The sequence below is a fragment of the Nerophis lumbriciformis genome, linkage group LG25 (genome assembly GCF_033978685.3).
Source record: "Nerophis lumbriciformis linkage group LG25, RoL_Nlum_v2.1, whole genome shotgun sequence".
NCBI classification, from domain to species: Eukaryota; Metazoa; Chordata; class Actinopteri; order Syngnathiformes; family Syngnathidae; genus Nerophis; species Nerophis lumbriciformis.
Window position 1 is genome coordinate 29,037,987 of NC_084572.2, and position 16,050 is coordinate 29,054,036.

At 37.8% G+C, this 16,050-nt stretch overlaps 1 protein-coding gene across 2 annotated transcripts in view; it reads left to right on the top strand.

The window, feature by feature from the left end:
- Positions 1–1,544: 1,544 nt before the first annotated feature.
- Positions 1,545–16,050, top strand: part of trim2a (tripartite motif containing 2a) — a 39,989-nt gene continuing 25,483 nt past the window's right edge. The window contains exons 1-4 of one of the 2 annotated variants that reach the window (XM_072916082.1): positions 1,545–1,691; positions 11,693–11,871; positions 14,316–14,492; positions 14,573–14,724. In XM_072916082.1, coding sequence (XP_072772183.1) covers positions 14,379–14,492; positions 14,573–14,724 — 266 coding nt within the window. In that variant the 5' untranslated portion in view covers positions 1,545–1,691; positions 11,693–11,871; positions 14,316–14,378. Of the gene's footprint in view, positions 1,692–7,345; positions 7,405–11,692; positions 11,872–14,254; positions 14,493–14,572; positions 14,725–16,050 lie in introns of those variants that run through there. The other variant, XM_061984135.1, reaches the window with a different exon arrangement.

Here is a 16,050-nt window from a genome sequence, read left to right on the forward strand (position 1 = left end):
GAATTTTGGCGAATTAAACGCCTTTCTAATATTCGCTCTCGGAGCGATGACGTCACAACGTGGCGTCACATCGACTGTTTTCCGTACCTTGGAAACATCATGCCTCGTCGGTGTGTTGTCGGAGGGTGTAACAACACGAACAGGGACGGATTCAAGTTGCACCAGTGGCCCAAAGATGCGAAAGTGGCAAGAAATTGGACGTTTGTTCCGCACACTTTACCGACGAAAGCTATGCTACGACAGAGATGGCAAGAATGTGTGGATATCCTGCGACACTCAAAGCAGATGCATTTCCAACGATAAAGTCAAAGAAATCTGCCGCCAGACCCCCATTGAATCTGCCGGAGTGTGTGAGCAATTCAGGGACAAAGGACCTCGGTAGCACAGCAAGCAATGGCGGCAGTTTGTTCCAGCAGACGAGCGAGCTAAACCCCCTATCGACCCTCGCATCCCTGGGCTGCTGACATCAACTCCAAAACTGGACAGATCAGCTTTCAGGAAAAGAGCGCGGATGGGGGTATGTCTACAGAATATATTAATTGATGAAAATTGGGCTGTCTGCACTCTCAAAGTGCATGTTGTTGCCAAATGTATTTCATATGCTGTAAACCTAGTTCATAGTTGTTAGTTTCCTTTACTGCCAAACAAACACATACCAATCGTTGGTTAGAAGGCGATCGCCGAATTCGTCCTCGCTTTCTCCCGTGTCGCTGGCTGTCGTGTCATTTTCGTCGGTTTCGCTTGCATACGGTTCAAACCGATATGGCTCAATAGCTTCAGTTTCTTCTTCAATTTCGTTTTCGCGACCTGCCTCCACACTACAACCATCCGTTTCAATACATTCGTAATCTGTTGAATCGCTTAAGCCGCTGAAATCTGAGTCTGAATCCGAGCTAATGTCGCTATAGCTTGCTGTTCTTTCCGCCATGTTTGTTTGTGTTGGCTTCACTATGTGACGTCACAGGAAAATGGACGGGTGTTTGTAACGATGGTTAAAATCAGGCACTTTGAAGCTTTTTTTAGGGATATTGCGTGATGGGTAAAATTTTGAAAAAAACTTCGAAAAATAAAATAAGCCACTGGGAACTGATTTTTAATGGTTTTAACCCTTCTGAAATTGTGATAATGTTCCCCTTTAACAATAATGTATAAAGTGATGTAGAGTAGGCTTTGCTACACATCATAAAATAAAGTCTATCCATCACTTTTACACAATTGTGGGAGTAGGTTGTGTTTTGCCTAGCATGACGTCACTATTAAAATGTGACTACTGTTAGCACTTTAGCTCTATGCTGGCATTTGACTTCATATACGATGGGGAGTTGGTAGTTATGCGACACTTTCGATGTGTTCCTTTCCAAACATTTTGGACATGCACCGTGAGTCAGCATGGTGTCCACACATCCATAATCCCATCTGTTGGACCCTCATTGGTCATTGTGCCCCCCTCCCTCCGTGCTGCACATGCTCCTTGCAGACATTTCCTGGAGGAGGAGGAGGAGGAGGAGGAGAGGTACGGAGCGAGGGAGGGATGAGGGAGTTGAGTAGATTTGACGGGGCGAGCATAGAATGCAAGCGATGTGAGGAGAGGGAGGAGGTTTGGGGATGTCCAACAGAGTGGACCTGGCAGGACCACTTCGTCCTACAAGAATCCTTTTTGCCGATGCTGTGGCGCCTGTTGATGCCTCCCTGTAAGTCCCATTGAGGACCACACACACACACAAGAAGATGCTGCGTTGTTGTTGTTGTTGCTGCTGTGTTTGGGCCGTGACCTCACTTCCTGTGTGTGGCGCTGAGATGAGGACACGGTGACAGTGGCGTCCAGCATGCAGGGACGCTTCTCGCCGCAGGCGGATGGGATTATATAAGAGGCGAGCGTGCCAGCACTGCACACAGGCTCGTGTTGTGTAGTTGTTTTGTGTTGTTGTGTAGTTGTTGTTGTGATGCGACGCAAGCGTTTGAGCGAGTCAAGCTCTGCCAACAAACGCGGCGTTTTCCTCCTGAACTCAGCAGGTATGTGACGGATGCATTTTCTGTACGCTCGTGTTGTTCATGCTTCACATATTTGAGTCATATGATTCAAAAAAACTTTATTTTAAGAACAAATAGTCTGCTTGAGCACTTTTAGCTAAAAGTCTTTTACGGATGGTACATGTTGTTACATATTGTTTTTTGTTAAATTAAATATAAAAAAATATTTGATAGAATTGACCTTCAAATTAGATTATATTAGATAAATGATAAATGCACTGATAAAGATTTTTTTTTTTTCGTTGTTTTAAAAAAAAAAATTTTCACTTACTTGAACATAAAGAGTATTCATAGTAGGGGTCTGAATCTTTGTTCACCTGACGATTAGATCAGGTTCTTGGAGTGACGATTCGATTCAGAATCGATTCTCGGTTCATACCTATTTTCGCAATCTATTATTTGGTGTATACCAAATAATATAATAATACAGGTCAGAAAAGCTTCTTCTGGTTGCATGGAGACCACCTAGAAACGTCTTTTTAAAAGTTGATTCTTATTGAAGAAAAAAATCTATATATTCAAATCTATATATATATATGTATATATATATATATATATATATAAATATATATATATATATATATATATATATATATATATATATATATATATATATATATATATATATATATATATCCATCCATCCATTTTCTACCGCTTATTCCCTTTGGGGTCGCGGGGGGCGCTGGAGCCTATCTCAGCTACAATCGGGCGGAAGGCGGGGTACACCCTGGACAAGTCGCCACCTCATCGCAGGGCCATTATATATATATATAATATATATATATATATATATATATATATATATATATATATATATATATATATATATATATATATATATATATATATATATATGTCTTAATAAGGTTATCCAAAAAATAGTGCTCGATACCGTAGTAGAGCGCAATATATGTATGTGTGGGGAAAAAAAATCACAAGACTATTTCATCTCTACAGGCCTGTTTCATGAGGGGGGTACCCTCAATCGTCAGGAGATTTTAATGGGAGCATTCGCATACCATGGTTTATATAGGGCACAGAGTGGGTGGGTACAGGCTGGCCTAGGGGCGTGGTGATTGGCTCATTTGTTACCTAGGAGGTGTTTCCGTCTATGGCGGCATGTTGTTACAATTTCGCTGCGCTTGTTGAGGGATGACAGGTCTGGACGGTAAATAATAAACAGTTTCTCTTTCAAGCATAGGTTGCATCTTTTATTACCACTATTGTAAGGTGTGCTGGATGCAAGAATTTGCCATGTTATTGAATATTCAACATTATTGTCTTTGAGGTCCCAAATGTGTTTGCTGAGTTCTGTGGTATTTCGCAGGTTTTTGTTCCTGAAAGAAGCCTTGTGGTTGTTCCATCTGGTTTTGAATTCACCCTCGGTTAATCCTACATATGTGTCGGATGTGTTAATGTCCTTGCGTATTACCTTAGATTGGTAGACAACTGATGTTTGTAAGCACCCACCGTTGAGAGGGCAATCAGGTTTCTTTCGACAGTTACATGCTTTGTTGGTTTTGGAGTCGTTCTGACTGGGGGTCGACGGCTCATTTGCAATTGTTTTGTTGTGGTTTGAGATGATTTGTCGTATATTGTTCATGCAGCTGTAGCTCAATTTGATGTTGTTCTTGTTGAATACTTTTCTTAGGTTGTTGTCTTTGGGAAAGTGTTTGTCAATCAGATTGAGGAATTTGTGTCCAATGTTCGTTGAGACGTTTTTGCTGTATGGGGGTTGTACCAGATGATGCCGCTTCGTTTTCTGTTCTTTTTTGGCTGGTTTCCTGGCGTGGGTTCATAGGTGAGGGTGAAATTGTATCCGCTTTCATCAAGGGCTTTTTGGTACGGGGGGGTTGCTTGGTCAAATTCAGCTTTGCTAGATGACAGCATCGATAGCCTTTTATTGATTCCGGTAGGTGTTCTTTTCGTGGTGGTGGGTGGATGGTTGCTGTCATGGTGCACGTATTGGAGTGTTGTGTTGGGTTTCGTGAATGGTTGGTAGCTGTTATTTCTCAGGTTGAAAGTGACGTCAAGGAAGTTGACGGTTTGCTTGTTGGCTTCAATCGTGATCCGTAGGCCGTTCTCTTTGAAAATTTGGCATATGCGCTTCTTGGTATTCTCGCTGCTCCTTGGCGAGGCGCGACACACTGCCAGTCCGTCATCACGGTAAATACCAAGGTTCAGATTGAGGCTAGCACTAGACTTCGCCTCCGACTACGACTCAATCACAGGCAACGAAAGAAACATCATCATCCACGCAAAAAACTCCATTCTCATCCACAATACACCATGGCAAAAAAAGAACAATGCAACATTTGACGTCACTATGGGAAGTTTTGACGGAGCAGAAACGTGTGAACTCGTTGGGAGTTTCCTCCTCTCCCAGCTCGCTAGCCTCAATCTGAACCTTGGTATTTACCGTGATGACGGACTGGCAGTGTGTCGCGCCTCGCCAAGGAGCAGCGAGAATACCAAGAAGCGCATATGCCAAATTTTCAAAGAGAACGGCCTACGGATCACGATTGAAGCCAACAAGCAAACCGTCAACTTCCTTGACGTCACTTTCAACCTGAGAAATAACAGCTACCAACCATTCACGAAACCCAACACAACACTCCAATACGTGCACCATGACAGCAACCATCCACCCACCACCACGAAAAGAATACCTACCGGAATCAATAAAAGGCTATCGATGCTGTCATCTAGCAAAGCTGAATTTGACCAAGCAACCCCCCCGTACCAAAAAGCCCTTGATGAAAGCGGATACAATTTCACCCTCACCTATGAACCCACGCCAGGAAACCAGCCAAAAAAGAACAGAAAACGAAGCGGCATCATCTGGTACAACCCCCCCATACAGCAAAAACGTCTCAACGAACATTGGACACAAATTCCTCAATCCGATTGACAAACACTTTCCCAAAGACAACAACCTAAGAAAAGTATTCAACAAGAACAACATCAAATTGAGCTACAGCTGCATGAACAATATACGACAAATCATCTCAAACCACAACAAAACAATTGCAAATGAGCCGTCGACCCCCAGTCAGAACGACTCCAAAACCAACAAAGCATGTAACTGTCGAAAGAAACCTGATTGCCCTCTCAACGGGGGGTGCTTACAAACATCAGTTGTCTACCAATCTAAGGTAATACGCAAGGACATTAACACATCCGACACATATGTAGGATTAACCGAGGGTGAATTCAAAACCAGATGGAACAACCACAAGGCTTCTTTCAGGAACAAAAACCTGCGAAATACCACAGAACTCAGCAAACACATTTGGGACCTCAAAGACAATAATGTTGAATATTCAATAACATGGCAAATTCTTGCATCCAGCACACCTTACAATAGTGGTAATAAAAGATGCAACCTATGCTTGAAAGAGAAACTGTTTATTATTTACCGTCCAGACCTGTCATCCCTCAACAAGCGCAGCGAAATTGTAACAACATGCCGCCATAGACGGAAACACCTCCTAGGTAACACATGAGCCAATCACCACGCCCCTAGGCCAGCCTGTACCCACCCACTCTGTGCCCTATATAAACCATGGTATGCGAATGCTCCCATTAAAATCTCCTGACGATTGAGGGTACCCCCCTCATGAAACAGGCCTGTAGAGATGAAATAGTCTTGTGATTTTTTTCCCCCACACATACATATATATATATATATATATATATATATATATATATATATATATATATATATATATACGTGTGTGTATGTATGTATGTATGTATGTTTATATATATATATATATATATATATATATATATATATATATATATATATATGTATATAGAACAATGATATATTTTTCCAATATTTTTTTGTATTTATTTTTGAATATTTTGATTGGATTTGGAATCGGGATTGTCAGGTTCAAACACCGATGACGTCTATTAAACAGACAAGAAGCAAGGAATTAAACAGAGACAGGATTCAATTTGGCTCAATGAGGAGAAGCGTCTGGGCTGTACCCTTTGTACAGTCTTCCACCACGCTCTGACAAAAGGTTGCACGCCTCCTCTTTTATTTGGACTTTCCCTGATTACATGGCAACAGCTGTTTCTAAGGAGAGAGGGGGTCGTTAACAGCCGTCGCCCTTGGTCACAAAACAGTTCAAAGAAAAGATGCCTGGAGCTTGCGTCAGGTCCTGCTTCCTCTCTGCTTTGTAGATTTCGGGTCAAGACAAGATCTTCCTGTGGATTACAATAGATCAAAGAAACCGACGCCTTCATGTCGCTTCCCATCGTACACAGTGGAGTTCTTACAAGCCTTTTGCTTGGTAGGATCAAAGACAGCTTTTGTCTACTCGCCGGGAACTCATGGCAACACAAAGTTTTTTGATAACTTAGATACAATTATTCTGACAGGGATGAATAAGAATCGCTATTAGGATGTGAATGCATTTTTTTGTGCACACCTAATGCATAGATTTTTCTTGGTGTGTCTGGATACAACTGGGTGTGTGTGTATAAATATATGTATATATGCATATATATATATATATATATATATATATATATATATATATATATATATATATATATATATATATATATATATATGTGTGTATATGTGTGTCTATATATCCATCCATCCATTTTCTACCGCTTGTCCCTCTCGGTGTTGCGAGGGTGCTGGAGGCTGTGTTTATAAATGTAGAAATACATAAATAAAAATGTTAATCAATTTTTGAATATTATGAATGGATTTGGAATCGGGATGAAAAAGAATCGCTATTAGGATGTGAATTGATTTGTTTGTGCATCCCTAATTTATAGATTTTACTTGGTGTGTCTGGATACAACCTTTTCTTAGTTGCTGTACAATACCAATAGTACAGCCTTGAGTATTGGCCGATATACAAATATTGATCCGATACGATATCAGCAAGAAATCATACATACTTTTATTGTTTTGTAGTGTGGATAGTTACTGTCTGGAGTGGACTTATGCTGTCTTTAGGTTGACGCAGTAAGGTGAATGATGCGGACACGTTTGTTACTGGCTACATTTTAATACGCTTCTGCCTTGGAGACTTTGTGTGCGTATGTAATATTGTTAGGATCTGTCAGCCAGATCATTCCTTGTTTTGTCTTGTTTAGTTTTGTGGCTGTTTTTCCTGTGTTTTGAGTTTATTTCCTGTCTTATTTTGGCTAGACTTCCTGTTTTGTATGGGTTGGCTTGCAGTGCCTTCGCCCATGCTTCCAAGCACAATTCTCAACACCTGCAGGGGATTAGCATTTATGTGTTTCACCTGCTGCTAATTACCACCTGAGGGCTTTAAAAACCAGTGTCAGGTTTTAGTTGGTGTGGGATCATTGTATATCGGAGTTACGGACACGGTTAGTGGTATTTAAGAGCTTTTTGTATTATTAATAATGTTGTGAGCTTGCTTTTAGGCTAATTTTTCCAAACACAACTTTCCCTGTGTTTTTCTGTGCAATTCCCTGCTGCACTCTGTTTGGACTTTGTCTTTTTCGTTCACATCTTTCCTGTGCTTTTAGGTATATATGAGTAGTTTGTCTCCTACCATGTTTACTTTCATGACGATCTCCCTTAAAGTTTAGTAATCAATCTGAAATATGAAGCAGCTAAAATGCTCCAAACCTACATAATGGTGGAGAGAGTATTTTGCCTTTTTCCCATCATGCATTGCAGGGGATTTCAATTGGTATAATTTTGAATTATGGGTTGTGCTTGGACATTTTTATAACATCCACAAAGTTCAGTGAGCAGGGTTGTGTTATGTGTGACCTTGTGTGTTGACTTTGTATTTTTTTTTTGTGCCATGAGTGGGAAAGTTTGTGTGGATCGGGTCTTATATAGAAGTGCTGCTATTTAAGGTAGTGGCTGTTTTTGGGCAGCAGCTATTTTTTTGACAGGGTATATTCTCCAAATTCAAATAGTTATTGATGAGATATTTATAATCCTAGTACTACTTTGCTTTGCCACAAAAAGCTAAGATGTGGATGTTTTGCGCATTTATTGACCTACATTGAATTGTTTTACCATCTTTCATTGACCAAAACACAAAATTAGATTTTAATGATTTTTTTCCCTATTAAAACTTCAATTTGTGGGCTAAAAAAGACCTGTTTTTTATTTTTGCAATACCGCGATACTCCTCTGGGGGCAGCGCACACATCCTAGGGTTGTTGGATGAGCGGAAATGTTAAAAGCGCTTACCTAAAAACGAATTTTTAGCTGACGCCTGGATCATTTTTTGAGTAAGTAGTAATGTTTTTCAGGCAATCTGTTGCAGTACCACTATCTTCCTCCGTGACCAGGTTGGTATATTGCTGCAAAATCGCGTTTGTAAGGAAGCCCGTTTCTGCCACTAAAAAAAAAAAAAAAAAAATACCCCAAGGATAATTATGAGATAAAAAGTTGAAATTATATGATCAAGTCAAAATTATGAGATAATCATTATGTAATAAAGTCGAAATTATGAAATAGTTATGAGAAACAGCTTTTTTTTAATCTCATAATTATCCATCCATCCATTTTCTACTGCTTGTCCCGTTCGGGGTCGTGGGGGGTGCTGGAGCCTATCATGATTTTTTAAATCTCATAATAAAGAGATTAAAAAGTCATAATTCTGAGACAAAGGACTTTTTGTCTCATTATGACGTATCTCATAATAAAAATAGATCAAAAGTCATAGTTATGATATAACGACTTATCTGAAGAAAGTCAAAATTATGAGGTAAAAACTTTGTTTTTAATGAGTTTTTAAAAAAAAAACTCTCGTATTTATACCTTTTTTTATTTCATAAAAATGACTATTTCATAATTTCGACTTTCTTCAGATAGTCGTTTTACCTCATAAATATCACTTTTTATCGGAAGGAAGTTCAAAAATTACGAAATAAAAAGTCATAAATATGAGATTTAAAAAAAAAATTATCTCACATTCAATACCTTTTTTCAATTATGAGATAAAAACTCATAAATGAGATCAAAACGATAAAAAAATTTGACTATCTTATGTTATAATTTCGACTTTTTTATCCCACAATTTTGACTTTTTTATCTCACAATTTAGACTTGATCTCATAAATATGACTCTTATAATTCCGTCCATAATTTTTAAATTTTTACCACATATTTATGACTTCTTATATCATAATTATCACTAACCATTGGGGGATTTTTGTTTTTTTGTAGTGGTGGAAACAGGTTTCCATACATTTGTTTAGCAGTAAAACAATGAGATACAGAACAGCAAGAGCAACAAACAGAATCTACTGCCCCCTAGGGACCCGGAGGGTGGGGAAAAACAAAACAAATTAGTCTAGTTTTAATGGGAAGACATGTTATGTCGGGTAAATAAAGTATGTTTTTTTCCTAAAAATATATGATTTAGTGGCATTTTAATTATGTTTTTTAGGCATAGCCCTGCAAAAAGAACCACTTTCATGTGCATGATGTAACCCAATGAGCATGTTTTTCCATGTTCTGGTAAAGTCATGTTGAGCTGCTGCAGAAATGTTGAGTGAGGAATACGTCATTGCATGACATCATTGAGGACGCTCTAGTCCAGCACTAATTTAAAGCAGCTCTGCCTGCAGCCTTTGTCAATAAAACCCTTTTCGACACTTCCCAGAGAGCGCAGGGAAAAGTGCACTTTTAAAAAAGTGAAGGACTAACAGAGACAGAAGGAAAAGGAGCGTCGCCGAGTTTCCTTTTGAGGCTTCTGTGGCCTCTTTATGTGCCAACATTCAATGTGCAAAGACAGCAAAGCCACTGACATACTTTCACTGACTGCCAGATAACAAAAGTCACTTGATAAAAGGACGCACTGACTGGTGCATTGTGGGTAGGCGTTTATTTCTGGAGGTTCTCGCCCCTCTCAGCACAGAATGTCCTGCTTTCTCCTCACTCATCTAATATTTATTCGGCCATTAAAGTGCTTCTTAAAAGCAGCATCCTGCTCGCACAGGCTGACACTTGCCAGTCACAACATTAAGTACACACTAAAGATGGATGCTTGACAATGGAGCCTCTTATTATTGTGTGTTATGGTTTTGGCAACATGTTAGAAAATGCTGTCACTTTAGGATGTAATGCACAATAATAATACATCCATTAAATTCATAGTTAAACCATTAAATACATTTTAAAAGATTACGTTACATTTTTTTACAATACAATTTTTTACAATAATTAATAATTATATAAGTATTGTATGAAATACGTTTATATTTATTGCATGGCAGATTTATTTATTTCATTACCACTGTTGTTGTCATGACCATAATTAATTTAATGACATGTTTATATTAATTAAATGATGTATTTATTTAAAGACCAATTTATTTTTCTAACACATTTTTATAGTTTTTTACTCAAACTTTTAAAATTAATGTTGCTGCATGACTATTGCATATTAGAATTATTTGTATTTATTTAATGACATTTTTCTGTCAACTTACAGTGTTTATGTATTTCTAATTACCAATTTATTTATTTTTTACACATTTTTTTAAATTAATTGTATTGCATATCTATAGTATATTAGATATATTTATGTATTTATTTAATTCAATTTTTTTCATTAAAATGTTAAGTATCACATTAAATAATTTATTTATTGCATATTGAATTTATTTAAGACATTTTATGTGTTTATTTAATGAGTTTTTTTCATCAACTTAATACTGGAATTTAATAAACAATTAATTTGATTAATTATTCATTGATCAACATTTTTAAAAAGTAATTCCATTATGTATTTATAGCTTTTAACATAATTACATATTTCTTTCATCAAGATTTTTCATTTGTATTTTATTATGTTTTAAGTGTATGTTGGCTTAATTGTATGTAATTATGGACATTTCTTTTTTTTCAATGTATTTGTTTTTAATTTATTTACTGGTTCTACATATGTATGTATTTATTTACCGTTGTACGGTATATCCACTGTGATTTTTTTGTCAACTTAATTATGTATTTATTTAATTGCCATCTTACAGCATTTAATTTAAAAATATATTTTAAAATATATTCAGTATTAGGTTTATTTATTGATATTTAGTTGTGTATATATATATATATATATATATATATATATATATACAGTATATTTATTGATTTGTTTTAATTTGATTGAATAATTCATAAAAATGTTAAGTATTACATGAAATAATTGTTATATTTATTGCATATTGAATTAATTTAAACACATTTGTGTGCGTTTAGTTAATGAGATATTTTCATCTACTTAATTATGTAATTATTTCATGAGCAATTAAATTAAGTAAGTATTCATTGATCAACATTATTAAAAAGTAATTTAATTATGTATGTATAGCTTTTAACATAATTACATATTTCTCTCATTAAGATGTTTCATTTTAATTTGATTAGGTATTAATTGTATGTTAGCTTTATTGTATTTAACTATGGACATTTCTTTTTATCAATTTATTTGTATTTAATGTATTTACTGGTACTACATATGTATGTATTTATTCACCTTTATACAGTATATCCACTGTGAATTACTAGCTTACTGTTACTTCAGATGATGTTTAATTGAATTCACGGACAATTAAATACATTATTTAACATTTTAATTAATTCATTCATTCATGTTGTATATATTATTTATTTTCTTTTGGGCAGGCTGCAGGCTCGGAGGCCAAGGGTCTGCCGCGTCCCGCCTTTAGGATGGCCGCTGACGGCTCCACCATTCCCAGCCCTGTGGTGCGCCAGATCGACAAGCAGTTCCTGATCTGCAGCATATGTCTGGACCGCTACCACAACCCCAAAGTGCTGCCTTGCTTGCACACCTTTTGTGAGACGTGAGTGCACTTCTTTAACTGGAAAAAAAAACGACGGGGGGTTTAATAATTATCATAATCGACCACGTTTCTCGAGCCAATCACAATCCAGTTTGCTGAGAGAGCAGTTGGCACCGACGTCTCTGCTGACCAAATCGCTTGTTTGTGTGGAACAAAAGAGACGTTGTTGCTCTTCTCTCTCACAATGTGTCTTTTTTGCTGCCTGTCCTGGTACGACTGAAGGTTGCCTACAGCCGCAGCTGTCAATACCAGCATTTTTTAACGAATCCCTGGCGATGATTTGCTTTATCAGGCCACGCCCACTGTGGGTACCTGACTTGATGTCAGGTTCAAACCCTGATGACATCTATTAAAGGGGAACATTATCACAATTTCAGAAGGGTTAAAACCATTAAAAATCAGTTCCCAGTGGCTTATTTTATTTTTCGAAGTTTTTTTCAAAATTTTACCCATCACGCAATATCTCTAAAAAAAGCTTCAAAGTGCCTGATTTTAACCATCGTTATATACACCCGTCCATTTTCCTGTGACGTCACATAGTGATGTCAATACAAACACACATGGCGGATAGAACAGCAAGGTATAGCGACATTAGCTCGGATTCAGACTCGGATTTCAGCGGCTTAAGCGATTCAACAGATTACGCATGTATTGAAACGGATGGTTGTAGTGTGGAGGCAGGTAGCGAAAACGAAATTGAAGAAGAAACTGAAGCTATTGAGCCATATCGGTTTGAACCGTATGCAAGCGAAACCGACGAAAACGACACGACAGCCAGCGACACGGGAGAAAGCGAGGACTAATTCGGCGATCACCTTCTAACCAACGATTGGTATGTGTTTGTTTGGCATTAAAGGAAACTAACAACTAACAACCTGTAACACAGACTTCACTCAGGTTAACCATACCTAAATAGACACAAAATACTGCATTACACAAGACTACCCGAATGTACTCGAATGATTAAAAAAAAAAAATGTTTTTAAGCTAAATTATTGGTAAACACAGTTTATGTATAATAATTTACGTAAAACCGCGAGTAATGAATAAAGTTTTCATCAATTAATATATTCTGCAGACATACCCTCATCCGCTCTCTTTTCCTGAAAGCTGATCTGTCCAGTTTTGGAGTTGATGTCAGCAGGCCAGGGAAGCTAGGGTCGATATTCTTCTCTTGATCATCTTCGGTGGCATAAGGGACGGTGTGAGCCAAGACATCCAGGGGGTTTAGCTCGCTCGTCTGCGGGAACAAACTGCCGCCATTGCTTGCCGTGCTACCGAGGTCCTTTGTCCCTGAATAGCTCACACACTCCGGCAGATTCAATGGGGGTCTGGTGGCAGATTTCTTTGACTTTATCGTTGGAAATGCATCTGCTTTGAGTGTCGCAGGATATCCACACATTCTTGCCATCTTTGTCGTAGCATAGCTTTCGTCGGTAGAGTGTGCTGAACAAACGACTGACCATTTCGTCGGCTTTCCCCACAGCCTCGTATTTTGAACAAATTTCGTCCAATTTCTTGCCACATTCGCATCTTTGGGCCACTGGTGCAACTTGAATCCGTCCCTGTTCGTGTTGTTACACCCTCCGACAACACACCGACGATGATGTGTTTGAGAAAATGGCGGATTGCTTCCCGATGTGACGTCACGTTGTGACGTCATCGCTCCGAGAGCGAATAATAGAAAGGCGTTTAATTCGCCAAAATTCACCCGTTTAGAGTTCGGAAATCGGTTAAAAAAAAATATGGTCTTTTTTCTGCAACATCAAGGTATATATTGACGCTTACATAGGTCTGGTGATAATGTTCCCCTTTAAACAAGACAAGAAGCAAGGAATTAAACAGAGACAGAATTACATTTGGTTCAATGAGGAGAAACGCGTACACCTGTACCCTTGTACAGTGTTCCACGCTCTGACGAAAGATTGTACGCCTCCTCTTTTATTTGACTTTCCCTGATTACATGGCAACAGCTGTTTCGAAGGCACTGGGGTCGTAAACAGCCATCGCCTTTGATTACAAAACAGTTCAAAGAAAAGGTCGTAAAACAGTTCAAAGAAAAGGTCGTAAACAGCCGTTGCCCTCGGTCACAGAACAGTTCAAAGAAAAGGTGCCTTGAGAGGAGTCCGGCTCTGCTTCCTCTCCGCTTTGTAGTTCTCGGGTCAAGACAAAATCTTTCTGTGGATTACAGTACATCAAAGAAACAGAACCCTCATGTCGCTCCCCATCCTACACAGTGGAGTTTTACAAGCCTTTTGTTTGGTAGGATCAAAGACCGCTTTTGTCTGCTCGCCGGGAACTCATGGCAGCACAAAGTTTTGTGATAAATTAGATACAATTATTCTGACACTTGAACCCGTCTCAAAGTGTCCAAATGCTCCAGGTGCCTGCAGAACTACATCCCGGCCCACAGCCTGACCTTGTCCTGCCCCGTGTGCCGCCAGACGTCCATCCTGCCCGAGAAGGGCGTGGCGGCCTTGCAGAACAACTTCTTCATCACCAACTTGATGGACGTCCTGCAGCGCTCGCCGGGCAGCTGCAGCCAGGAAGCCGCCGCCCTCAACGACATCACCACGGTGGCGGCGGGGCAGCTGCTCTCCTGCCCCAACCATGGCGGCAATGTACGTAGAGACCACCAGGAGAACCGGATGAAGAAATATGGCTCTGGAATAACGAACCATCATCTCTTCCGGCGGTTTAGGTGATGGAGTTCTACTGTCCGCCGTGCGAGACGGCCATGTGTCAGGAGTGTACGAGTGGCGAGCACGGAGAACATCCCACTGTGCCTCTTAAAGACGTGGTGGAGCAGCACAAGGCCTCCTTGCAGGGCCAGCTGGATGCGGTCAAGAGGAGGTGCAGAAATGTTTTTGTCATCAGTTGTGTCCTAATGCTGGGAGGCTTTAGAGCAGTCATTCTCAAACTGTGTTACGCCAGCTCCATCTAGTGGTACACCAAAGCATCACTTAATTAAATATTCAAACACAGTGTTACTGTTCAAACTGTGTGTAATGTTACAGTGGCCCAAATAATACATATACTTGATAAATAAAACCTCTGCCTTGTTTTTAATGAATACTTATGCCTACTGATCTATTGTATTTTAATGTTGGTCATTATGATGGTACTTGGAGAGCCAAGTGTTTTCTGAGGTGGTACTAAGTTTGAGAACCACTGCTTTAAAAGATCAACCACGTTCAAATCTATAATTCTATCCTTTAGGTAATTTCCTGTTCACCTCACCTCGGTGGCTACATGTTAGCATGACTAACATTTTGTAAAAGAACAGAAATTCTATGGTTTTAAAGACAAATTAAGTTTAGCGTATATGGCGTCAAATGTGGAAAAAACAAGTCTAAACAAAATTTTGGAAAAAAATAATCTAAACAAGACATTTAGGAAAACAAAACATAAAAAAATGTGTGTATGTGTATATACTATATTCATATTAAAACTAATTTACAACATTCAAATCAAAGTCATTTACATGATTTAAATCTCACAACAAAAAAGACAATAAAATATACATTTTAAACAATGTTTCTTACAAAATCATAAACATATTCCAACATTTTTACAAATTTACATAATTTATATTTGAAAAAACTACAACGAAAGACAAAAATATATATTTTTTTCAACATTTTAAACATTTCAATATCAATATCATGAATAAAATATGACAACAAAAATAGAAAATAGATTTTTTTTATTTTCAACAGATTTTTTAAACATTTTGTAAAAGAACAGAAATTCTATGGTTTTAAAGAAAAATTAAGTTCAGCGTTTATGGCGTCAAATGTTCATATGTGGAAAAAACAAGTCTAAACAAAATTTAAGAAAAAAAATCCAAACAAGACATTTGGGAAAACAAAAAATCCAAAAATTTATACAAAATTGGAATTTGTTTAAAAAAGTTTAAACATATTTAAAATGTACATCTTTCAAATCATTTTTTTAAAACCACCATAAAATATAGAAAATACAAATTTTAATTTTAAACAAATTCAACTTTTTTAATCAAAACAATACATAATGCATGTATGTATGTATGTATATATATATATATATATATATATATACAATGTACATTTAAAGTTTTTAAATCAACAACAAAACGGAAAATAAAAATATATAATATTTTAAACAATGTTTCTTACAAAAAGATAAACATAGTTCAAC